At 39.1% G+C, this 18,080-nt stretch overlaps 1 protein-coding gene across 4 annotated transcripts in view; it reads right to left on the bottom strand.

The window, feature by feature from the left end:
- ST3GAL3 (ST3 beta-galactoside alpha-2,3-sialyltransferase 3) overlaps nucleotides 1-17,381 on the bottom strand; it is a 317,828-nt gene extending 300,447 nt beyond the window's left edge. For 3 of the 4 annotated variants that reach the window (XM_006839670.1, XM_006839672.1, XM_006839673.1), the window contains exon 1: nucleotides 17,258-17,381. In XM_006839670.1, coding sequence (XP_006839733.1) covers nucleotides 17,258-17,381 — 124 coding nt within the window. The remainder of the gene's footprint in view (nucleotides 1-17,257) is intronic. The other variant, XM_006839671.1, reaches the window with a different exon arrangement.
- Nucleotides 17,382-18,080: the final 699 nt, after the last annotated feature.

The following is an 18,080-nucleotide window of genomic DNA, read 5'->3' as shown; positions in this document are numbered from 1 at the left end:
CAATATGATTGATTACTACAAGAACAAGTAAGCTGCTAACCTGGGAACAATCAAGGCAAGTGGTTGGGACCCCTCAGAGCAAATCCCCTTCCGAGACTGAGACTCAAGGGGAATACATGAGCAGGGATGTGGTCTGGCTGGTGACCATGTTGGTCACCGATAAGGAAAAGTGGGGGGAAAATAGCATTGTAGTTGTGAGCTATGCCCGACCACATTCAATAGACCCCTGTGAACTGGGTGGAGACCTGGATGGCCAGCAATATGGCAAGACCCGGGGACTTCTGGGCCCAGAGGCAGTGACATGGCCAAAGAGGACTAGAGCAGAGAGTGAAGCGTCCAGCTGATATGAAGTGAGATGAAATGCACAAGAACACCCATACTTGCAGACAGTACCCACTGGAGCTGGCTTCGATGGCTGGATGATCAGAACTCAACTAGAAGAAGAAAGAGGGAGGGGGGAAAAAAAAAAAAGAGTAATCTGCTACAATTTGATGAACTTTACATACTTATGGATGTAGCAGCTCAAAAAAGGAAACAAATCTTTACAGCGAGGATCACTCCCACCCCCTCAGTATGCAGGGTTGACAGGGATGGGCAACTTAAGACATTAGCTACCCAAAATGGGGGAGCCGATAAAGGCAAGAAGTGACTGGTTTATAAGTTTTCAAGAGGGAGCCTAGTTCCAGACGGGGCGGGAAAAGGTAGAATCACCACTGACTGATTTCCAATCAGTCAAAGGAAACAGGGATAAGACTCTTGTGGTACAATGGTGAATAACTGCCATCAGGACTGACTGTGAGGGTAGGAAATATAGAGGTAGATGTTTTTTGACTAAAGGAGGAAAGTGATTGATTTTGCAGCTCATGAGCGGAGGTCACTGGGACCATCATGTGAGAAGAACAGAGAGTGGGACCCTACCCAGAGAGGCAGTGACGCCAGGGATGGACACAGAGATGATGATAGAGATGATGATGTGGACAGATGGGGTGGCTGTGGAGACTGGACTCAGGGAGGGGTAAGGGCTGTGTGCTGGCGGCCAGGGGGCAGGCCTGTGTGGTGTACCCTTTGGTTATTTGATGATGCATGGAGGGGATTGTAACCATTGCAATGAAACAAAATACAATAGGATGAGTGTAAAGCTGATGTTCGCCCCTGTAAACCTCATAATAAAATCTTTAAAAAAAGAAAATGCAACACAGTATTATATTCACTCTTCACATCTTACATTTCACACTTCTTGTTTTATCCTTCCCTTCACCAAACTTTATACCCAACTTATCCTATTTTCCACTGCTTCACTTTTCACAAAAGTAATAACTTTACAACAGAAAATTCCATTTATTCCCCTTCCCAGCCTTTGCGAGGGTTGTTTGTTGCATAAATTAATTGTTATCAGTATCATATATTTATTTCCATATCTGTTATAAAATTTTATTTTATTTTATTTTATTATTAAATGATTAATTGCCTTCTAAGCAAGTTATGAGAAGAGCAGAAACTGAGTCCTATACTTCCCACTATTTATCATTTCCAGTGCTCTTCATCTTTTCTTGTAGATCTAAGTTTCTATCGGCTATCGGTTTCCTTTCAGTCTGAAGAATATTCTTCAGCATTTTTATATTGCAGTTATGCCGGCAAGAAATTCTCCTAACGTTTACTTATTTTAAAATGCCTTTACTGTAGCATTTTAAAACCATACTTTCATTAAGATAAAGAATTTGGGGTGACAGTTTTAAAAGTCTTTCATTTTCTTCTAACCTCTACTGTTTTGTTTTGTTTTTTACTTCTTACTGTGAATAGAGTGATGGTTTACAGAGCAGACCATCAGTGGTACATTCAATAAATTATACACTTCACTACATGGCTGCAATCCCCTCCATGTACCAACAGTTAACAGCATTTACTTCTACTCACATTCCTCCATGTCTCCTGCTACCTTCTTTTCTATACTAACTTCCCCCTTATACATTGCCTGCCCTGTCACCCATGTTAACATGTGTCTACCCTCTAGTCCATGAATAATTCATAACCCCCCATAACCATCATAGAATGTTTCTTTTCTCAAGAAAACTTTTTACAACATTCTTCTCATACAATTTGGTTTTTGGTGATTGCCTAATTTCACTCAACATAATGTCCTCCAGGTACAACCATATTCTGTTTCACAGATTAATCTTTATTCTTCCACATTTTGTAGTATTCCATTGTGTATATATACCAAAGATTGTCTAAATATTCTTGTTGATGAGCATTTAGTCTGTCTCCACCTTTTTGACATGTCTCTTGTAGACAGCATACTGAAGGATCCTGTTTCCTTATCCATCCTGTTTATGTCTCTTCACTAGTATACTCAATCCATTTATCTTCAGTGTAATTATCAATAGTATGTATTGACTGTCATCATTTTTCTGTGTTTTTTTGCAGTGCTGTTGGAGTCTTTGTTCCACATAATTTTCTAAGCTGAGTTCATTTCAATTGTGGGTTTTCTTGTCATTTTCATTTCTGTTGTATTAATGTTTACTAAAATTTTCTTATTTTTTAATTTTGATGTTCAGGTGGATTGTTTTTCTTTGCAATCACCCTGTAATTTATTATTTTTTTCCCTGCTTAAAACAGTCTGTTTTATCTTGAAATTTACTTGACACATTTGTCATTTGGAAGTGCTATATCTACACTATTCCCTCTTTTTGCTTTGCAGTTGACTACATTATACATTGCTATATATGTATATGGTTCCCTATTTTCAATCTTGTGGGTTTGTTTTATTTTACATACTTCTATATCTGGAGAGAGTTCTGTTGTTATGAATGGCAATCTGCTGTTGGTTCTGAGTTTTCAAAGAACATCCGTTAGCATTTTTTGCAAAGTTGGTCTGGTCATTAAATTCTTTAATTTTTTTTTATCAGAAAATGTCCTAATTTTGCCATCGTATTTGAGGGGCAACTTTGCTGGATATATGATTCTTGGTTGGCAATCTTTTTCTTAGATTTTTATATATGTCATTCCTTTGCCTTCCTGCATGGTTTCTGATGAAAAATCCAAGCTTAGTCTTATTGATGCTCCTTTGTAGGTAAACTTGTCATTTTTTCCGAGTTGCTCTAGGATTCTTTCCTTGACTTTGAGTTTGAAAAGTTTGATTATGATGTGTCTTGTTGATTTTCTTTGGGGATCTATCCTGTTTGGGATTTGTTCAGCTTCTTGTATGCGTATCTTCTCATCTTTCATGTCAGGGAAGTTTTCTTCCAACAACTCTGACAATTTTCTCTATGCTTGTGTCTTCCTGTTCTAGAAGTCCAATCATCCATAAGTTGCTGTTCTTCATGGTGTCCCACATAACTCTTAGGCTTTCTTCAGATTTTTTCATTCTTTTTTGTGTTTGTTCTTCTAGCATACTAGTATTGAGAAATTTACCTTAAAGATCACTAATTCGGGCTTCTGTTGCTTGGCATCTACCCCTTTGCCCTTTCAATGTATTGTCCAGTTCTGAGAATTTAGTATTTATCTTCTAGATTTCTAATTACAGGTTTTGTATTGTTTCAAAATTTGTATTTATTTTGTCTGTTTTTTCTTTTAATATTTTCATGAATTCTTCTAAAGTCTGTATTGTGTTCTTGCTTTCCTTGATCTATCAATCCTTTAAAGGTACCTACTTATTTTTTTGAATTCTCTTTCAGTTCATTCTATCACTTTTTCTTCCACCAGAAACATTTTATGGCTCTGCATCTTGGTTATTTGTTTGAATCATTCTCGTTTCTTTGTGGAAGCTAAAATGGTCTGTTTTCTCCAGAGCATTGTGAGGTTGTCCTATTTGTAAAAAACAAAAAACAAAAACAAGCATTGTAGTTATTGGACACATGGAGGGTAGACATTCCTGGAGGGAGAGGGGATGGGGCTCCTGCAATTCAAGGAACTCACGAGGTAGTTGTGAACAGGATGTGACAGCAGAGTTCCCGGCCCTAGATGAAGTTTCTGTTGGCTTCAGTGTTATCTGTGTTCAGGGTATTCAATCCGGAAGTAGCTCATGGGGGCTCTTGATGGAGCTGAAGTTTCAGTGTCTGTTAGGATCACAGGGCAACTGGGGACAGGGTGACTGGTTAAATACTGTCCTGGCGGCTGTGTAGGTTTTATAGGTCTGGAGCCAAGCTCTACTGAATCCAGGCACTAAAGCAGTACACAAAATTGGCACAGTCAGTCCCAACCTCACGCTGGGTGGCTCCCAATCACACAGCTCCAAACTCCAACCAGAGCAGGGTCTGTGCTGGGGATGGGTGAGGGTGGGAACTGGCCACACTGCTAGTCACCAGGGGAGCATGGGAATAAAGACGACATCCAACCTTTTCTGTCACCACGCAAATGCTGGGCTTCCCTCTGCTGCCAAAGCTGCTCATAACTGTGTCTGGCCAGCCGTTCACCAATCAATCTCGCTCTCTTGTCATCCATGCTTAATCTTTCCTCCCAGGAAACACTCCATCAACTTCTCTAACCTTTCTTCTGAAGTTCAGGGTGCTAGAATTTTCATGTGTCTGTTTTATTTTCTCTCATATCTTTGTAATAGAGGGTTCAGGTAGCTAGTCTGCTTCATCTGTGATCTTGCAGGAAGTTCCCCTACCTCTACTAATTATGGTGAGAAGTCACCAGTAATTCTTACCACTCTATTTTCCTTTTATCTTTTGTTTTCAGAAGTTTTACTATGATATTCTTAAAATTTTTCCCTCAGTATTTATCAGGCTTATTGAACTACTGGAGTCTATATGTCAATGTTTTTCATCAAATTAGGGAAATGTTTATCCTCTTATTTTTCACCTATGTTTTCTGTCCATTTCTCATGTCAGTTAGACTATCTAATATTATCCCATACCCTGAAACTCTGTTTTTCTTTCTTTTTGTAGTTTAGATTGGATAATAACACTTTGCTAAATTACTGGTGATTAGAATGAGAAAGCTGGAAACTGAGAAGGATCGGTAGTTGGAAAATATGGCCTTGGTGACCGAAATGATGCTAGAGATCACATGATAGTATTTTTCAAGACCAATGACTTATTCATAATAAATACACTTTTCAACAAAATAGTGACTACACATGTTGATCTCACCAGATGGAGTATACAGGAATTAACCTGACTATATTTGTGGGAAGAAATGATGGAGAATCTCAATATCATCAGCTAAAACAAGACCAGGAGCTGACTGTGGAACAGAACATCAGTTGCTCATATGTAAGTTCAGGCTAAAGTTAAAGAAAATTAAACAAGTCCATGGGAGCCAAAACATGACATTCTGTTTAGCCCACTTGAATTTAAAGACCACCTCACAAACCGATTTGATGCATTAGATACTAATGACTGAAGACCAGAGAAGTTGTGGTGTAACATCAAGAACATCATACATGAAGAAAGCAAAAGGTCATTAAAAAGGCAAGAAAGAAAAAAAATTCCAAAATAGATGTCAAAAGAGACTCTGAATCTTGTTTTGAGCAGAAAAATGAAAGCAACTGGAAGAAATGAAGAAGTTAAAGAGCTGAACAGAAATGTCAAAGGACAGCTCAAGAAGACTAAGCATTATAATGAAATGAGGTAAATCTGGAGTTAGAAAACCAAAAGGGAAGAAATGAATGAAAAATTCAAACCTTGGCTTCCAATAATGAAGGATTCTATAGGCAAAATATTGAACAATGCAGGAAGCATCAAAAGAAGATGGGAGGAATACACAGTCACAAAACCAAACAGTGTTCAAACATTTCAAGCATATGATCAAGAAGGAAGACATTCAAACTGTGCTTAAGGAATTGGTGGAAAACAGAGCTCCAGGAATTGATTTAAAAAAACAATTGAAATGTTTCAGCAAATTGATGCAGTGCTGGAGGCACTCATTCCTCCAAGTCAAGAAATCTGGCCATATGTATGCCCGTTCCAAAGAAAGGTTACCCACCGGAATGTGGAAATTACCAAGCAATATCATTAATATCGCGTGCAAGTAAAATTTTGCTGAAGATAATTCAAAATGGGTTGCAGTATACAGACAGGTAGCTGTCAGAAATTTAAGCCAGATTCAGAAGAGGACATGGAACGAGGGATATCATTACTGATGTTACATGATTCTTGGCTGAAAGCAGAGAGTGCCAGAGAGATGTTTACATGTGCTTTACTGACTATACAAAAGCATTCAACTGTGTGGATCATAACAAACCATGGATAACACTGCAAAGAACGGGTATTCCAGAACACTTCATTGTACTCATTCAGAAACTATACATAGACCAACAGGCTGTTGTTCAAACTGAACAGGGTACTGAATGATTTAAAATCAGGCAAGGTGTGTACTAGAGTTGTAGCATTTCACCATACTTAATCTGTATGCTGAGCACATAATCTGAGAAACTGGATGATATGAAGAACTTTCCATCAGGACTGAAGGAAAAACTCATTAACAACCTGTGATATGCAAATGACACAACCTTGCCTCTGCTGGAAGCAAAGACGATTTTAAACACTGATGAAGATCAAAGACTATAGCCTTCAGTATGAATTACACCTCAATGTAAAGAAAATGAAAACTGGACCAATAAATAACATCATGATAAATAGAGAAAAGAGTGAAGTCACCAAAGACTTCATTCGGCTTGGATCCATAATGCTCATGGAAACATCAGTCAAGAAATCAAATTACATATTTCAGTAGGCAAATCTGCTGCTGCTGCTGCTGCTGCCAAAAAAAAAAAAAAAAATCTTTAAAGTGTTAATGAACAAAGATGTGAGTTTTAAGTACTAAGATGTGCCTGATCCAAGCCATGGTATTTTCAATCACTTTATATAAATGTGAAATCTGGGTAATGAAGGAAGATCAACAGAAGAACCGATACATGTAAATTATGGTATTGGCTATGAATATTGATAATACCATGGACTGCCAGAAAAATAAACAGTCTGTCTTGGAAGAAGACCAGCCTCCTTAGAAGTAAGGATTATTGTTGTTTTTGTTGGTGGTGGTGGTGGCTATGTGCCATGAAGACGTTTCTGACTTAGAGTCCCTGTATAGGGTTTCCGAGGCTATAAATCTTTATGGGAGCAGAAAGCGTCATGCTTCTCCTGCGGAACAGCTGGTAGTTTCGGACTGCTGACCTTGAGGCCAGCAGACTGACTTGTAACCACTACACTAACAGAGCTCCTAAAAGCTCATGAGTAGCCATCAAAGGTGCAACTATAGGCTATCAAGTTGGTTCTGACTCATAGCAACCCTGTACAGGGTTTCTGAGGAGCAGCTGGTGGATTTGAACTGCTGGCCTTGTGGTTCAGTCCTATAGAGCCACACTGGAGTCCAAAAACCAGGATGGTGAGACTTTTTCTCTTGTATTTTAGACACGTTGTCAGAAGGGACTAGTCTCTGGAGAAGGGCATCATACTGGAAAAATAAAAGACTGGCAAAAAAGAGGAAGACCCCCAATAAGATGGACTGGCATAGTGGCAGCAATAATGGGTTCAAACACAACAATAATTATGAGACTAACACAGGACCCAACAGTATTTTGTTCTGTTGTGCACAGGGTCACGATGAGTCAGAAATGATTCCATAGGACCTAACAACAATTTCAACATCTGGGCCAACTCATCTATAGACTTGTTTTTGTCTTAGCTAAACAGATAACATTTTCTTGCTTCTCTGTATATCTAGAAACCTTTTATTGAATGCTGGACACTGTGAATAATATACCATAGAGACTTTGGATAGTATGGTCCTCTTCTAAAGAGTGCTGATTCTTATTTTAGCAGATAGTTCAACTAGTGACAGACCAGCCTGGACGTGTGTAGTCTTGGTGTTAGGCTTTGTTAGTGTGGAGTTCAGGAAAGCTAGTGGTGTTTTCTGATCCCTCTAACTTGGCAGGACTCAGCTTTCAAAATCTATCTTTCCCGGGCTGGGTTTTAAGCTTTGTTAGTGCAGGTCTCTTGTTGTTGTTAAGTGCCATCAAGTTGATTCTGACTAACTAAACAGGGCTTCCAAGGGTAGCTGGTGAGTTTGAACCACTGACCTTGCGGTTCAAACCAACCTTGTGGTCAAGGGCCTATCTTACAAGTGCCTCACTAGGACTCCAGTGCAGGCCTAGAGCAGGGCTTATTCTAGGGTGAGATCTTTACTCCTTATCTCAGGTGGATGTTAACAAGAAAATGTTAATGAGATTTCTCCATTCAGATAGGAGTTTTCCGGTCCTGGCACTGCTCTCTCTCCCTCAGCACTGTTAGTACTGCTTTTCTACTTTCATCCTGTAGCAGTCACAATATATATATGCAAAGACTTCCAAAAAACTGTGGAAAATGGAATTCAATGAATTTTTACACGAACGTTTTGAAGTCTCTCGTATAGTTCCAAGTGGTTGTACTTCTATGCATATATATATAGACCAATCCTCAGCTATAACTTACAAGAATTCCCATACAGAAGTCTGGAACACTTTCTGAATCATTTCCTCCTCTGTTACGGCCAACCTCACAGCTTCCAATTGGTTCAGCTGCCCTGAACTGAGCTCTGCCTCCTCAGCTCATTGGGCAGTCTGAACAGGGTTGGAAAACTGTCTCTAGGCAGAGAGCTGGCCTTACCTCAGGAGTTTGCCTTCTTTTAAAGCCTGAAGTTTTACAATGTCTATTGTCCACCTGATGGGAGTCCCAGTGTAGCACTGTGGGATTATGCACTAGACCACAAGGTCAGTTTGAACTGCAATGCTTCAAACTCACCAGCCGCTCCTTAGAAACCTTGTACAGGGTCACTATGAGTTGCAAATGACTTGACAGCACTTAAAAACATTGTCCACTTGATAACAGTTGTTTAATTCTATCCAGTGTTATAGCTGTTTATGGAGAGAGAGCTAGCCTGTTAACAGTTACACACTTCAACATCATTATAATCAGAAATGTCTCTGAAGCACAGGCTGGAAATGTCAATTTCTATTTCCTTTTTAAGATGAAAAATTTTAAAGTTGACATAATGTCCTACATCTGGCAAGCTCAATTCAACCTGTCCTCTTCCCAATATCAGATCCAATCTTCAACTTATTTGCCAGATGATGTTCTCGGGAACATTCAGATCAATAATGCATATTTTATAATCTCTCAGGTTGTGATCTTTTGTAATATGGGTAGGAACACAAAGGGAGTTGCTATAACTGATAAAGAGAGTAACCTGAATTTCTAAAGGCCCCACAACACAAGAAATTAATTTTTTCACTATGACGGCCCTGCTTTAATTTATAAACTAGAAAGATGTTAAAATGAATAAATGAAAATAAGTAAAGCTTCCATGGCATAGACCACAAGGATCAGCTCTATTGACAACAAGCAACAACCGAATACAGTGTTTAAGCTAAGAGAAATGTATTTTTATCACTATTTTGGTGATGAATAAACTTAACTATATTCAATTTCTTTCTAACTCCAAGACTGTGCTGATTTGTTTATTAATTTAAAAATATATGCATGTATATAATGGAGTTTCTGGGTGGTATAAAGAGTTAATATACTTGGCTGCAAATCAAACCAGTCATAAGTTCGTGTGTAGCCAGGCGTGCCTTGGGAGACAAGCCTGGAGAGGTACTTCATTGAAAACCCAAGGGAGTACAGTTCTTCTCTGTCACACAAGGCACTGCAATGAGTTGGACTTGACTCATTTGTCACTAATTCTTACAGAGCACAGGATAATTCTGAAATACTTTACAGTTTGATAACAAGAACCATTTCATACTTGAAGCCTTAGGGGCCAAGTCCTGGTGATCAGTCACATGTAGCTCTAAGAGCCTAAAACAGTCATTTCTATCCCTCTCTACAGTATGTTCAGAATGAATGAAAACATGAAATCTTATGTCTTGAAGGGATTCCACAGTCCAACATAGCATTTCATATAGACCGCGCTTTCAGAATTTAATAGTTTTTTAATTAGTTGTTTTATTTCATTCTTATCTTATATCTAGCTTACCCAGAACAGTACATGGACCATAGTAGGAACACACTGCTTATTGAGTAAATATGTCAATAATAAATAAAATTCTAGCTCCTCCCTCCCAGCATGAAGAAATGCCTACAGGCAATCATAACACTGGGCCCTGGTGTGCTGCTGTAGGATAAGTACTGGACAGTTATCTGCAAGGTTGGCAGTTTAAGCCCACAAGCCACTCGAGTTCCTCTAAGTAGGAACCAAAGCAATACACAAAAAACAACAACAATCCTAATGAATTATTAATAATATAAAAATTAAGAAGTAATGCTCAATATGGGAATGCAGTGGCTCCATAAGATAAGCAAAGGAATGCAAACCACAAGGTCAGTGGTGCGAGCCTACCAGCCACTCCTCGGTAGAAAGATGAGGCTTTCTGCTCCCGTGAAAATTTAAGACTTGGAAATGTTATACAGGGCCACTAGGAGTCACAACCACCTTGAGAGCATTTAACAGCAATAACAATGCTCAATACAATGTTTTAACACTTGACAATGCCCTTTAAGCTCCTCAGATGAAAGGCATACAAACTTTTTTGATCACTGAGCCTCTCTGTATCTTTATCTCTATTATTACATGATTTGTTTTAAGTGAGGCTAATAATAACCAATAAAACCTATGATGATCAGATGAGATCAGATGAGCTATAATAAAGTTTCTATTATAGCACAGACACAAATGCTCAGTAAATTATTGTTTTCATTTACTATTATTATCATCAACATTAGACAATAGCCTACATGTCTCTACACAGCAGTCCTCTGGGCTGGGAAGCTCCTTCAGCTGACTTAAGAAGCTCTCTGGCTTGGCAAGTCATCCCAGGCTGGTTGTATTACTCTGCACTCCGAGGTGACAGCACAGGAAACAACACGCTACAGCGGGATGGTCTAAACAAGCTATTCAAAGTCAAATCCTTATAAGATTTACAGAATAACGGAAAAGGTGTGAATAATAGCCAGTGACAACCCAAAAGCAGCAGATAATGATTAATAAACTCCAGAAGCCCACAGGAGAAGTGAATAAAAGTATCGCCCTCATAAGCCTCTTCCCCTGCCCTTATTTTTCTCCTTCTGTTTCCTTTCTCCACTTCCCTCCTGACATTCTCTACTTCTTCTTCTCTGAGTCCCTCTTCCAATTCTTTTGAGCAATCATAATACAGAATTAAATAATTTCTTTAATATTCTTATACTTTTCAATAAAATGAAGACAGGTTTTAAAGACAGAAAATCAGGATTCAAATTCTAATTCCAATAATTAGCTGTATAACCTTGGGTAAACTAAATTAAATGCTTCAGTTTATTCAACTGGAAAATAGGAATAATAATAGCTTCTTCACAGGGTTATTGCTGTTGTTAGATGCCATCAACATGTGTGACAACTCCATGTGTGACAGAGTAGAACTGCTCCATAGGATTTTCTTGGCTTGTAATCTTAATGTGTGGCACTGTAGGAACAACACTGGTTGGCAGTTCAAATCCACCCACTGCTCCTCAGAAAATCCTATATGGGTTCACTATGAGTGGGAACTGACTCAACACCACTTAAATAACAAATCTTAAAAAGACGGAGTCTGGTGGTTCTATAGGATAATCACTGAATTGCAAACTACAGGTCAAAAAATCCACGCCCACCAGCCATTTTGCAGGAGAAACATGGGCTTTCTGCTCCTGCAAAGATTTACAGCCTTGGAAACCCTTTTAGGGTTGCTGTAAGTTGGAACTGACCCAACGGCACTTAACAACAGCAACAATCTGAAGGAAGCAGACCACCAGGCTTTTTCTTCTGCAGGACCACTAGAAGAGCTTAACTACCAATCATTAACTTAGCAGTCAAGCACAAACCATTGGCACCACATAGAATTGATCTGTAGAATCAAACCTGCAAAAGCCGAAACCTGTGTAAGGTAGAAACCTATCAGAGAAGGAAGCCTCAAATATTTCCCACTAAAACGAGCAATAGAAAAATGATAAGACTCTTTGTCAAAGGCAGAAAACTTGTGAAACTCATGAGTTCTGGCTTTCACAGGTTTCATTGTAGTAAGAATTATGTGAAATAAAACTTGTAAAATGTCTAGCATAATACCTGGTAAACAATAAAAAGATCTTCAACAAAAAGCTAATTTCCTTTCCTGATTTTCTGGGGAAATATTATCTGATCCTTGATTATTTCTATAAGTCACTGACTCATAACAGAAAAGGAGATCTTTCCTATCTTCTCTCCACACTCATGGCCCCACCCTGGTATACAGTCCCATCTAGATACAGATACGGCTGGATCCATCCATTAGGATACACACAACTCCTTTCTTCCTCTAACTCCTCTTAACAGTACGGCACTGACCCCAACACTCCTTCTTTCTCCCGGGCAGTCTCCTGGACTTAAAACACTTCACCAAGAATAAGACAAATAACCCAAATGAAAAATGGGCAGAGGACATGAACAAACACTTCACCAAAGACAACATTCAGGTAGCCAATAAACATATAAAGCAATCTTCATGATTACTGGTCTAAGAGAGATGCAAATTAGTTCTCACCTCACCCCAGCATTAATAGCAAACTACAGAAACAACAAATGTTGGTGAGGGTGTAGAGAAACTGGAATCCTCATACACCGCCAGTGGGACTGTAAAATGGTGCAGCCACCATGGAAAAGGATATGGGACTTCCTCAAAAAGTTGGATATAGAAATACCATATGACTAGCAACCTCTCTACTTGGAATATATTCTAGAGAAATAAGAGTCACAATACACAAATATATATATATATATACACACCCATGTTCATCACAGCACTAGTCACAAAAGCAAAAAGATGAGACCAATCTAAATGTCCATCAAAGGAAGAAAAGAAAAAGTCTGGCACATACACACAATGGAACACCACACAACAGTAAAGAATAATGATGAATCTGTGAAATACCTCATAACATGGATACACTTGCAGGGCATTATGCTGAGTGAAAACAGTCAATCACAAAAGGACAAATATTGTGTGAAATCACTATTATAAAAAAATCAGGAAAAGATCTTCACACTAAAACAGTCTTTGAGGGTTACCAAGGATGGAGAGAAGGGGGAGTAATTAACTGGCTAAAGGGTAGACATGTGTAGACTTGGGTGATGGGGATGGTAATATACAACAAGACGAAGGTTGGCAGAAGAATAGAGGCAGAAGAATGGAGAAGGCACGGGAAGACACAGGGAGAAGGGTAAGAGTTAAAGGCAACAGAGGTAAACACTGTTGTATACACAATCCTGCAATTAAGGTGATTCAGAGATAGATCAGCAGTTCGAAATTAGCAGCTGTTCTGTGGGAGGAAGATGAGGCGTTCTGCTCTCGTCAAGATTTACAGCCTCAGAAACCCTGTACAGGGTCGCTATGAGTCGGAACCGACTCCATGGCACACAGCCACCACCACCAGAGACAGATACATGGATAGACAAGTAGGCCGAACAGGTGTAGGAGGCAGAATGAGAGTATACATAAAAACATATAAAGGTTTGACAGAGGATATTTTGCTGCAAACATCCATGAATGTGGTGGTGGTGGTGGTTATGTGCTGAATGTGGTGGAGGGTATTATTGTTATTAAGTGCTATCGAGTCAATTCCAACTCAAAGCAACTCTGTACAGGATTTCCAAGGAGCAGCTGCTGGGTTTGAACCATCAACCTTGTGGTTAGCAGTCCAGTGCTGATCCTACAAGCCAAATAGGGGCAAAATGGTGAATACTTCTTAGATCTATCAAACGCTTTCAGGGAAGGTATAGTCCTAGGGAACACCATGGTCAATCAACACCATAGTGCACAAAGCCAATATCCTACATCCTGTTCTGCTGAGCAGCAACTTGGGCCTTAAAAACTCATGATCAGTCACCTAATGTATAACTACTGTTCTCTCCCTGTGCAGAGAAAAGAAGAGTGATGAAAACTGAAAACACATTGAAATAATTAAGTCCAAGGGATTAAGGGACCATGTGAACATCAGTCTCCATGACCCTGAGACCCAAAGAACTACGAGCTACTATTACCAACTGCTCTGAAAGGGATCACATTAGAAGATCCAGATAGAGTGGGAGAAAAATTGGAACAAAACTCAAAATCAAATAAAAGACCAGGGTTACTGGTTAGACAGACTGGTGGAACCCTGAGATCATGGCCCCTGTTCACCCAACAGGTCTGGAATTGAACTCACACCCACTGTGCACTTTTCAGCCAAGCAATAGATATGTATATAGGGTGAAACAACAACACTGATGAGGTACACACACCGCAGAACGGTCAACCATTTGAGATCAAAGGGGCAGATTAATGTAAGGATAGAATTCATAAGGGTTGGGAAAGAAAGAGGAACAGAACAAGAAACACAAGGAGGAATTGGGATGAGTGATGTTACATTGAAGGAACAATGGTATCCTTTAATATTGTTATGTTCAGGCTTGAATTTTTTCTTAAGTTCCCTCAGCCTGAGAAATGTTAAGCCTATTCTTCACTTTTGGTTTTCTAACACCAGGTCTTCGCACATTTCGTTATAATATTTGATTGTCTTCTCGAGCTGATCTTTGAAATTTTCTGTTCAGCTCTTTTATCTCATTTCTTCCATTTGCTTTAGCATCTCTATGCTGGAGAGCAATTCAGAAATCCATTGTGGTCTTTTCCTTCTTTCTCATTTTCTTAATGACCTTTTGCTTTCTTTCTGTATGATGTTCTTGGTATCATCCCACAAATCTGGTCTTTGGTCTTTAGTATCTAAGTCAAAATCTGTTCTTCAGATGATCTCTAAATTCAGGCGGAATATGTTCAAGGTCATATTTTGGCTCTCATGGGCTTGTTTTAATTTTCTTCAACTTCAGCATAAACTTGTATATGAGTAATTGATGGCCTGGTTCCAGTCTGCCCCTAGCCTTGCTTTGGCTGATGATATTGAGCTTTCCTACCATCTCTTTCCACTGATGTAGCCAATTTGATTTCTGTGTCTGGTAAGGTCCATGCGTATAGTCGTCTTTTATGCTGTTTATAATTATAAAAGGTATTTGCAATGAAAAAGTAATTGGTCTTGCAACATTCTATCAAGTGATCTCCAACATTGCTTCTCTCACCTAGGCCGTAGATTTTCCAACTACTGATTCTACTTCTACCTCTTTGTTTCCAACCTTCGAATTTCAATCACCAGTAATTATCAATACATATTGACTGCACATTTAATCAATTTCAGACTGAATAAGTTGATAGAATTCTTTAATTTCATCATCACTGGTTTTAGTGGTTGGTGCATAAATTTGAATAGTGCCATTAACTGATCTTGTAGGCGTGTGGATTTTATCTTATCAGAGACAGCATTGTACTTCAAGACAGATCTTGATTTGTTCTCTTTGATGATGAATGTTACACTATTCATCTTCAATTTGTCATTCCTGGTTTAGTAAATCATGTGATTATCAGATTCAAAATGGCCAATACTAGTCCATTTCAGCTCACTTAATGCCTAGGATATCAATGTTTATTGTTTTCATTTTCATTTCATTTTTGACAGTTTCCAATTTTCCTACATTCATACTTTATACATTCCATGTTCCGATTATTAATGGATGTTTACAGCTGTTTCTCTTCATTTTGAATTGTGCCCCATCAGCAAATGAAGGTCCCGAGGGCTTTACTCCATTTGCGTCATCATGGTCAACTCTATTTTGAGGATGCAGCTCTTCCCGAGTTGTATTTTGAGTGCCTTCTAACCTGAGGGGCTCATCTTCCAGAACTGTATCTGACAATATTCTGGTGCTCTTCACTGTGTTTCAATATTGAATATTCTGGTGTTGACAGTGTTCCACTGCTATTCATAAGGTTTTCAGTGACCAAGTATTCAGAAGTAGTCGGTCTCTCCTTCCGAATTCGTCTGGGTGCTCTGATGAAACCTGTCCACCATGGGTGGTCCTGCTGGTATTTAAAATACCCATGGCAGAGCTTCCAGAATCACAGCAACACGCAAACCACCACAGTACAGCAAACTGACAGACGAATATGTGCTGGTGGCTATGTGCTGTGGAGTTGGTTCTGACTCATAGTGAGCCTGTACAGGATTTCCGAGGCTATAAATCTTTACGGGAGCAGAAAGCCTCATCTTTCTACCACAGAACAGCTGGTGGTTTCGAACTGCTGACCTTGAGGTTCGCAGCTGATTTATAACCAGACGAATAGTGGATATTAAAAATACAAGGCTATATTTTTAAAGTTCTCTTAAAACTACTACAGTCATTTGGGCCGCATGATAAATAATAAATAATAGGTACAGTTCTCATGTTAAGGTCTCAATACAACAGTAGTCCAATCTACCAAGTGCCTTTCCAACTCATTTTGAAAACTGACTTTACTATCAAGTGAGTTTTATACTGGTGTCCAGTAGGTATTTATAAAAATAAAGCCACTTTCAGAGAAGTCATACTCACTGGGAATCAGAACAGATAACCTAATACCTCCTGCACCGAGCTCAGATAGCCATCAGATAAAGAAACCAAAAGGAAAACCACTTAGAGTCACTGTATGATATTTTGAGCTATACAAGTTAGTGCTGATCAATGAAGGCCCTTCAACTGCAAGTCAACAACTAAAACACAAGGACAGCATCAGCGGAATACAAACCAAGTCAGAGGGGTTCAGGCAGCTATGTGGTAAGCACTACTAAGGGGCTTCAAAACATTCGTGGAAAAATTCCATTAGCATTTCACTCCATTCTTCCGTGAACTTTTTGAAGGTCCCACACATGGGACTTAAAAAAAAAAGGAGTTAGGGGTTACTGGTGAGAGGAAAGAACTCATTATTTTAAGTCAAGCGCAGGTTCAGCAACAGCAAAAGCTAAATAAAGAGATTCAGTAAACAAGTTTCTTTAAGGAAAACAAAACAAAGATGGTACTACATTGAAAATTAAAGAAAAAGGCAAAGATCAATGTTTTAAAGGCAGAAGAAAATCAGCCATAATGCCAAACCCCAAGGAGATAAATGGTAAATGGGGGTGCCAATACTCTGTAGTAATTAAATAGATGAACAAACACATGCAAGAGCTAGTGGAGTTGGGGTTTTTATTGAAGAATAACTCTTTTCTTGCTGGCTTTATAAAAGGAATTCAGATTTGCCATGGCATGCAGGTTTTTTAAAAAATAACATTAAAATTCTTAACGTATAGCAACTAAAGTGGTAGGCAATTTCTAAGCCTAACTCCTAGAAACACTGAGTTACCCTTACTGTCCATCTCTGAAGAATACTGCTTCTCGGATGGGATAAAGTGACTGTACTTACTGGCATCCTCCCACTGGAGTAAATGAAGCTTCCACGCAGAATAATACAGAAATCCCAGTACCAGAAAGAGGCAGAGGGCTAGCAGCAGATTACGCACAAATACCAAGAGTCCCATCTTCACATGATTTGTGATTTCCTACATGACCTAAGGGGAAAAAAGAAATCAGGTCATAAAAGATAAAAGTCATCTTATTGATAAATGCTATATTAAAATATGTACAGAAAGAATTTCCAAATAAAGGACAATTTAGAATTACCACTGAGTTCATGATGTGAACAACTTCCAATTGGTCATCACTATCTCCAGTAACAGTGCCACCTACACCCGAGCCAGACATCAGCTGTCATCACTGCATCCTCTGAGCCCTCCCACATCCCTGACATCCAATCGGTGACAGAGTTCTGGCAACTGTAACTTCCAAAGTAAATCTCAAATCCCCCTCCCACCACCACTGTTACCCTATTCCAAAGCCATCACTGTAACCCATGAACGAGCTTCCTTGCCTCCAAATTTGCACTCTTCTCAAATCCATTTTCCACACAACACAAGAAGTGATCTTTTAATAATACAGAATTTGATGTTGCTTCTCTGTTTAAACTTCCATGTACGAGGGGGATTTAAAAAGTTGTGGAAAAGTAGAATAGAAAGATCACAGAATTTTTCTATGAACTTTTGAAGCCTTCTCATGTATTAGTTTTCTACTGCTGCTGTAACAAATGCCACAAACTAAGCAACTTGAAACAACACAGTCTTATCATCTCACAGTTCTGAAGGCCAAGAGTCCAGGAGTAGAGAGGTGCCACTGATGCTGTT

This window comes from Chrysochloris asiatica, unplaced genomic scaffold, assembly GCF_000296735.1.
Source record: "Chrysochloris asiatica unplaced genomic scaffold, ChrAsi1.0 scaffold00026, whole genome shotgun sequence".
NCBI classification, from domain to species: domain Eukaryota; kingdom Metazoa; phylum Chordata; class Mammalia; order Afrosoricida; family Chrysochloridae; genus Chrysochloris; species Chrysochloris asiatica.
The sequence above is the reverse complement of the archived record's forward strand: the minus strand, read 5'-3'. Positions and strand labels throughout refer to the sequence as shown.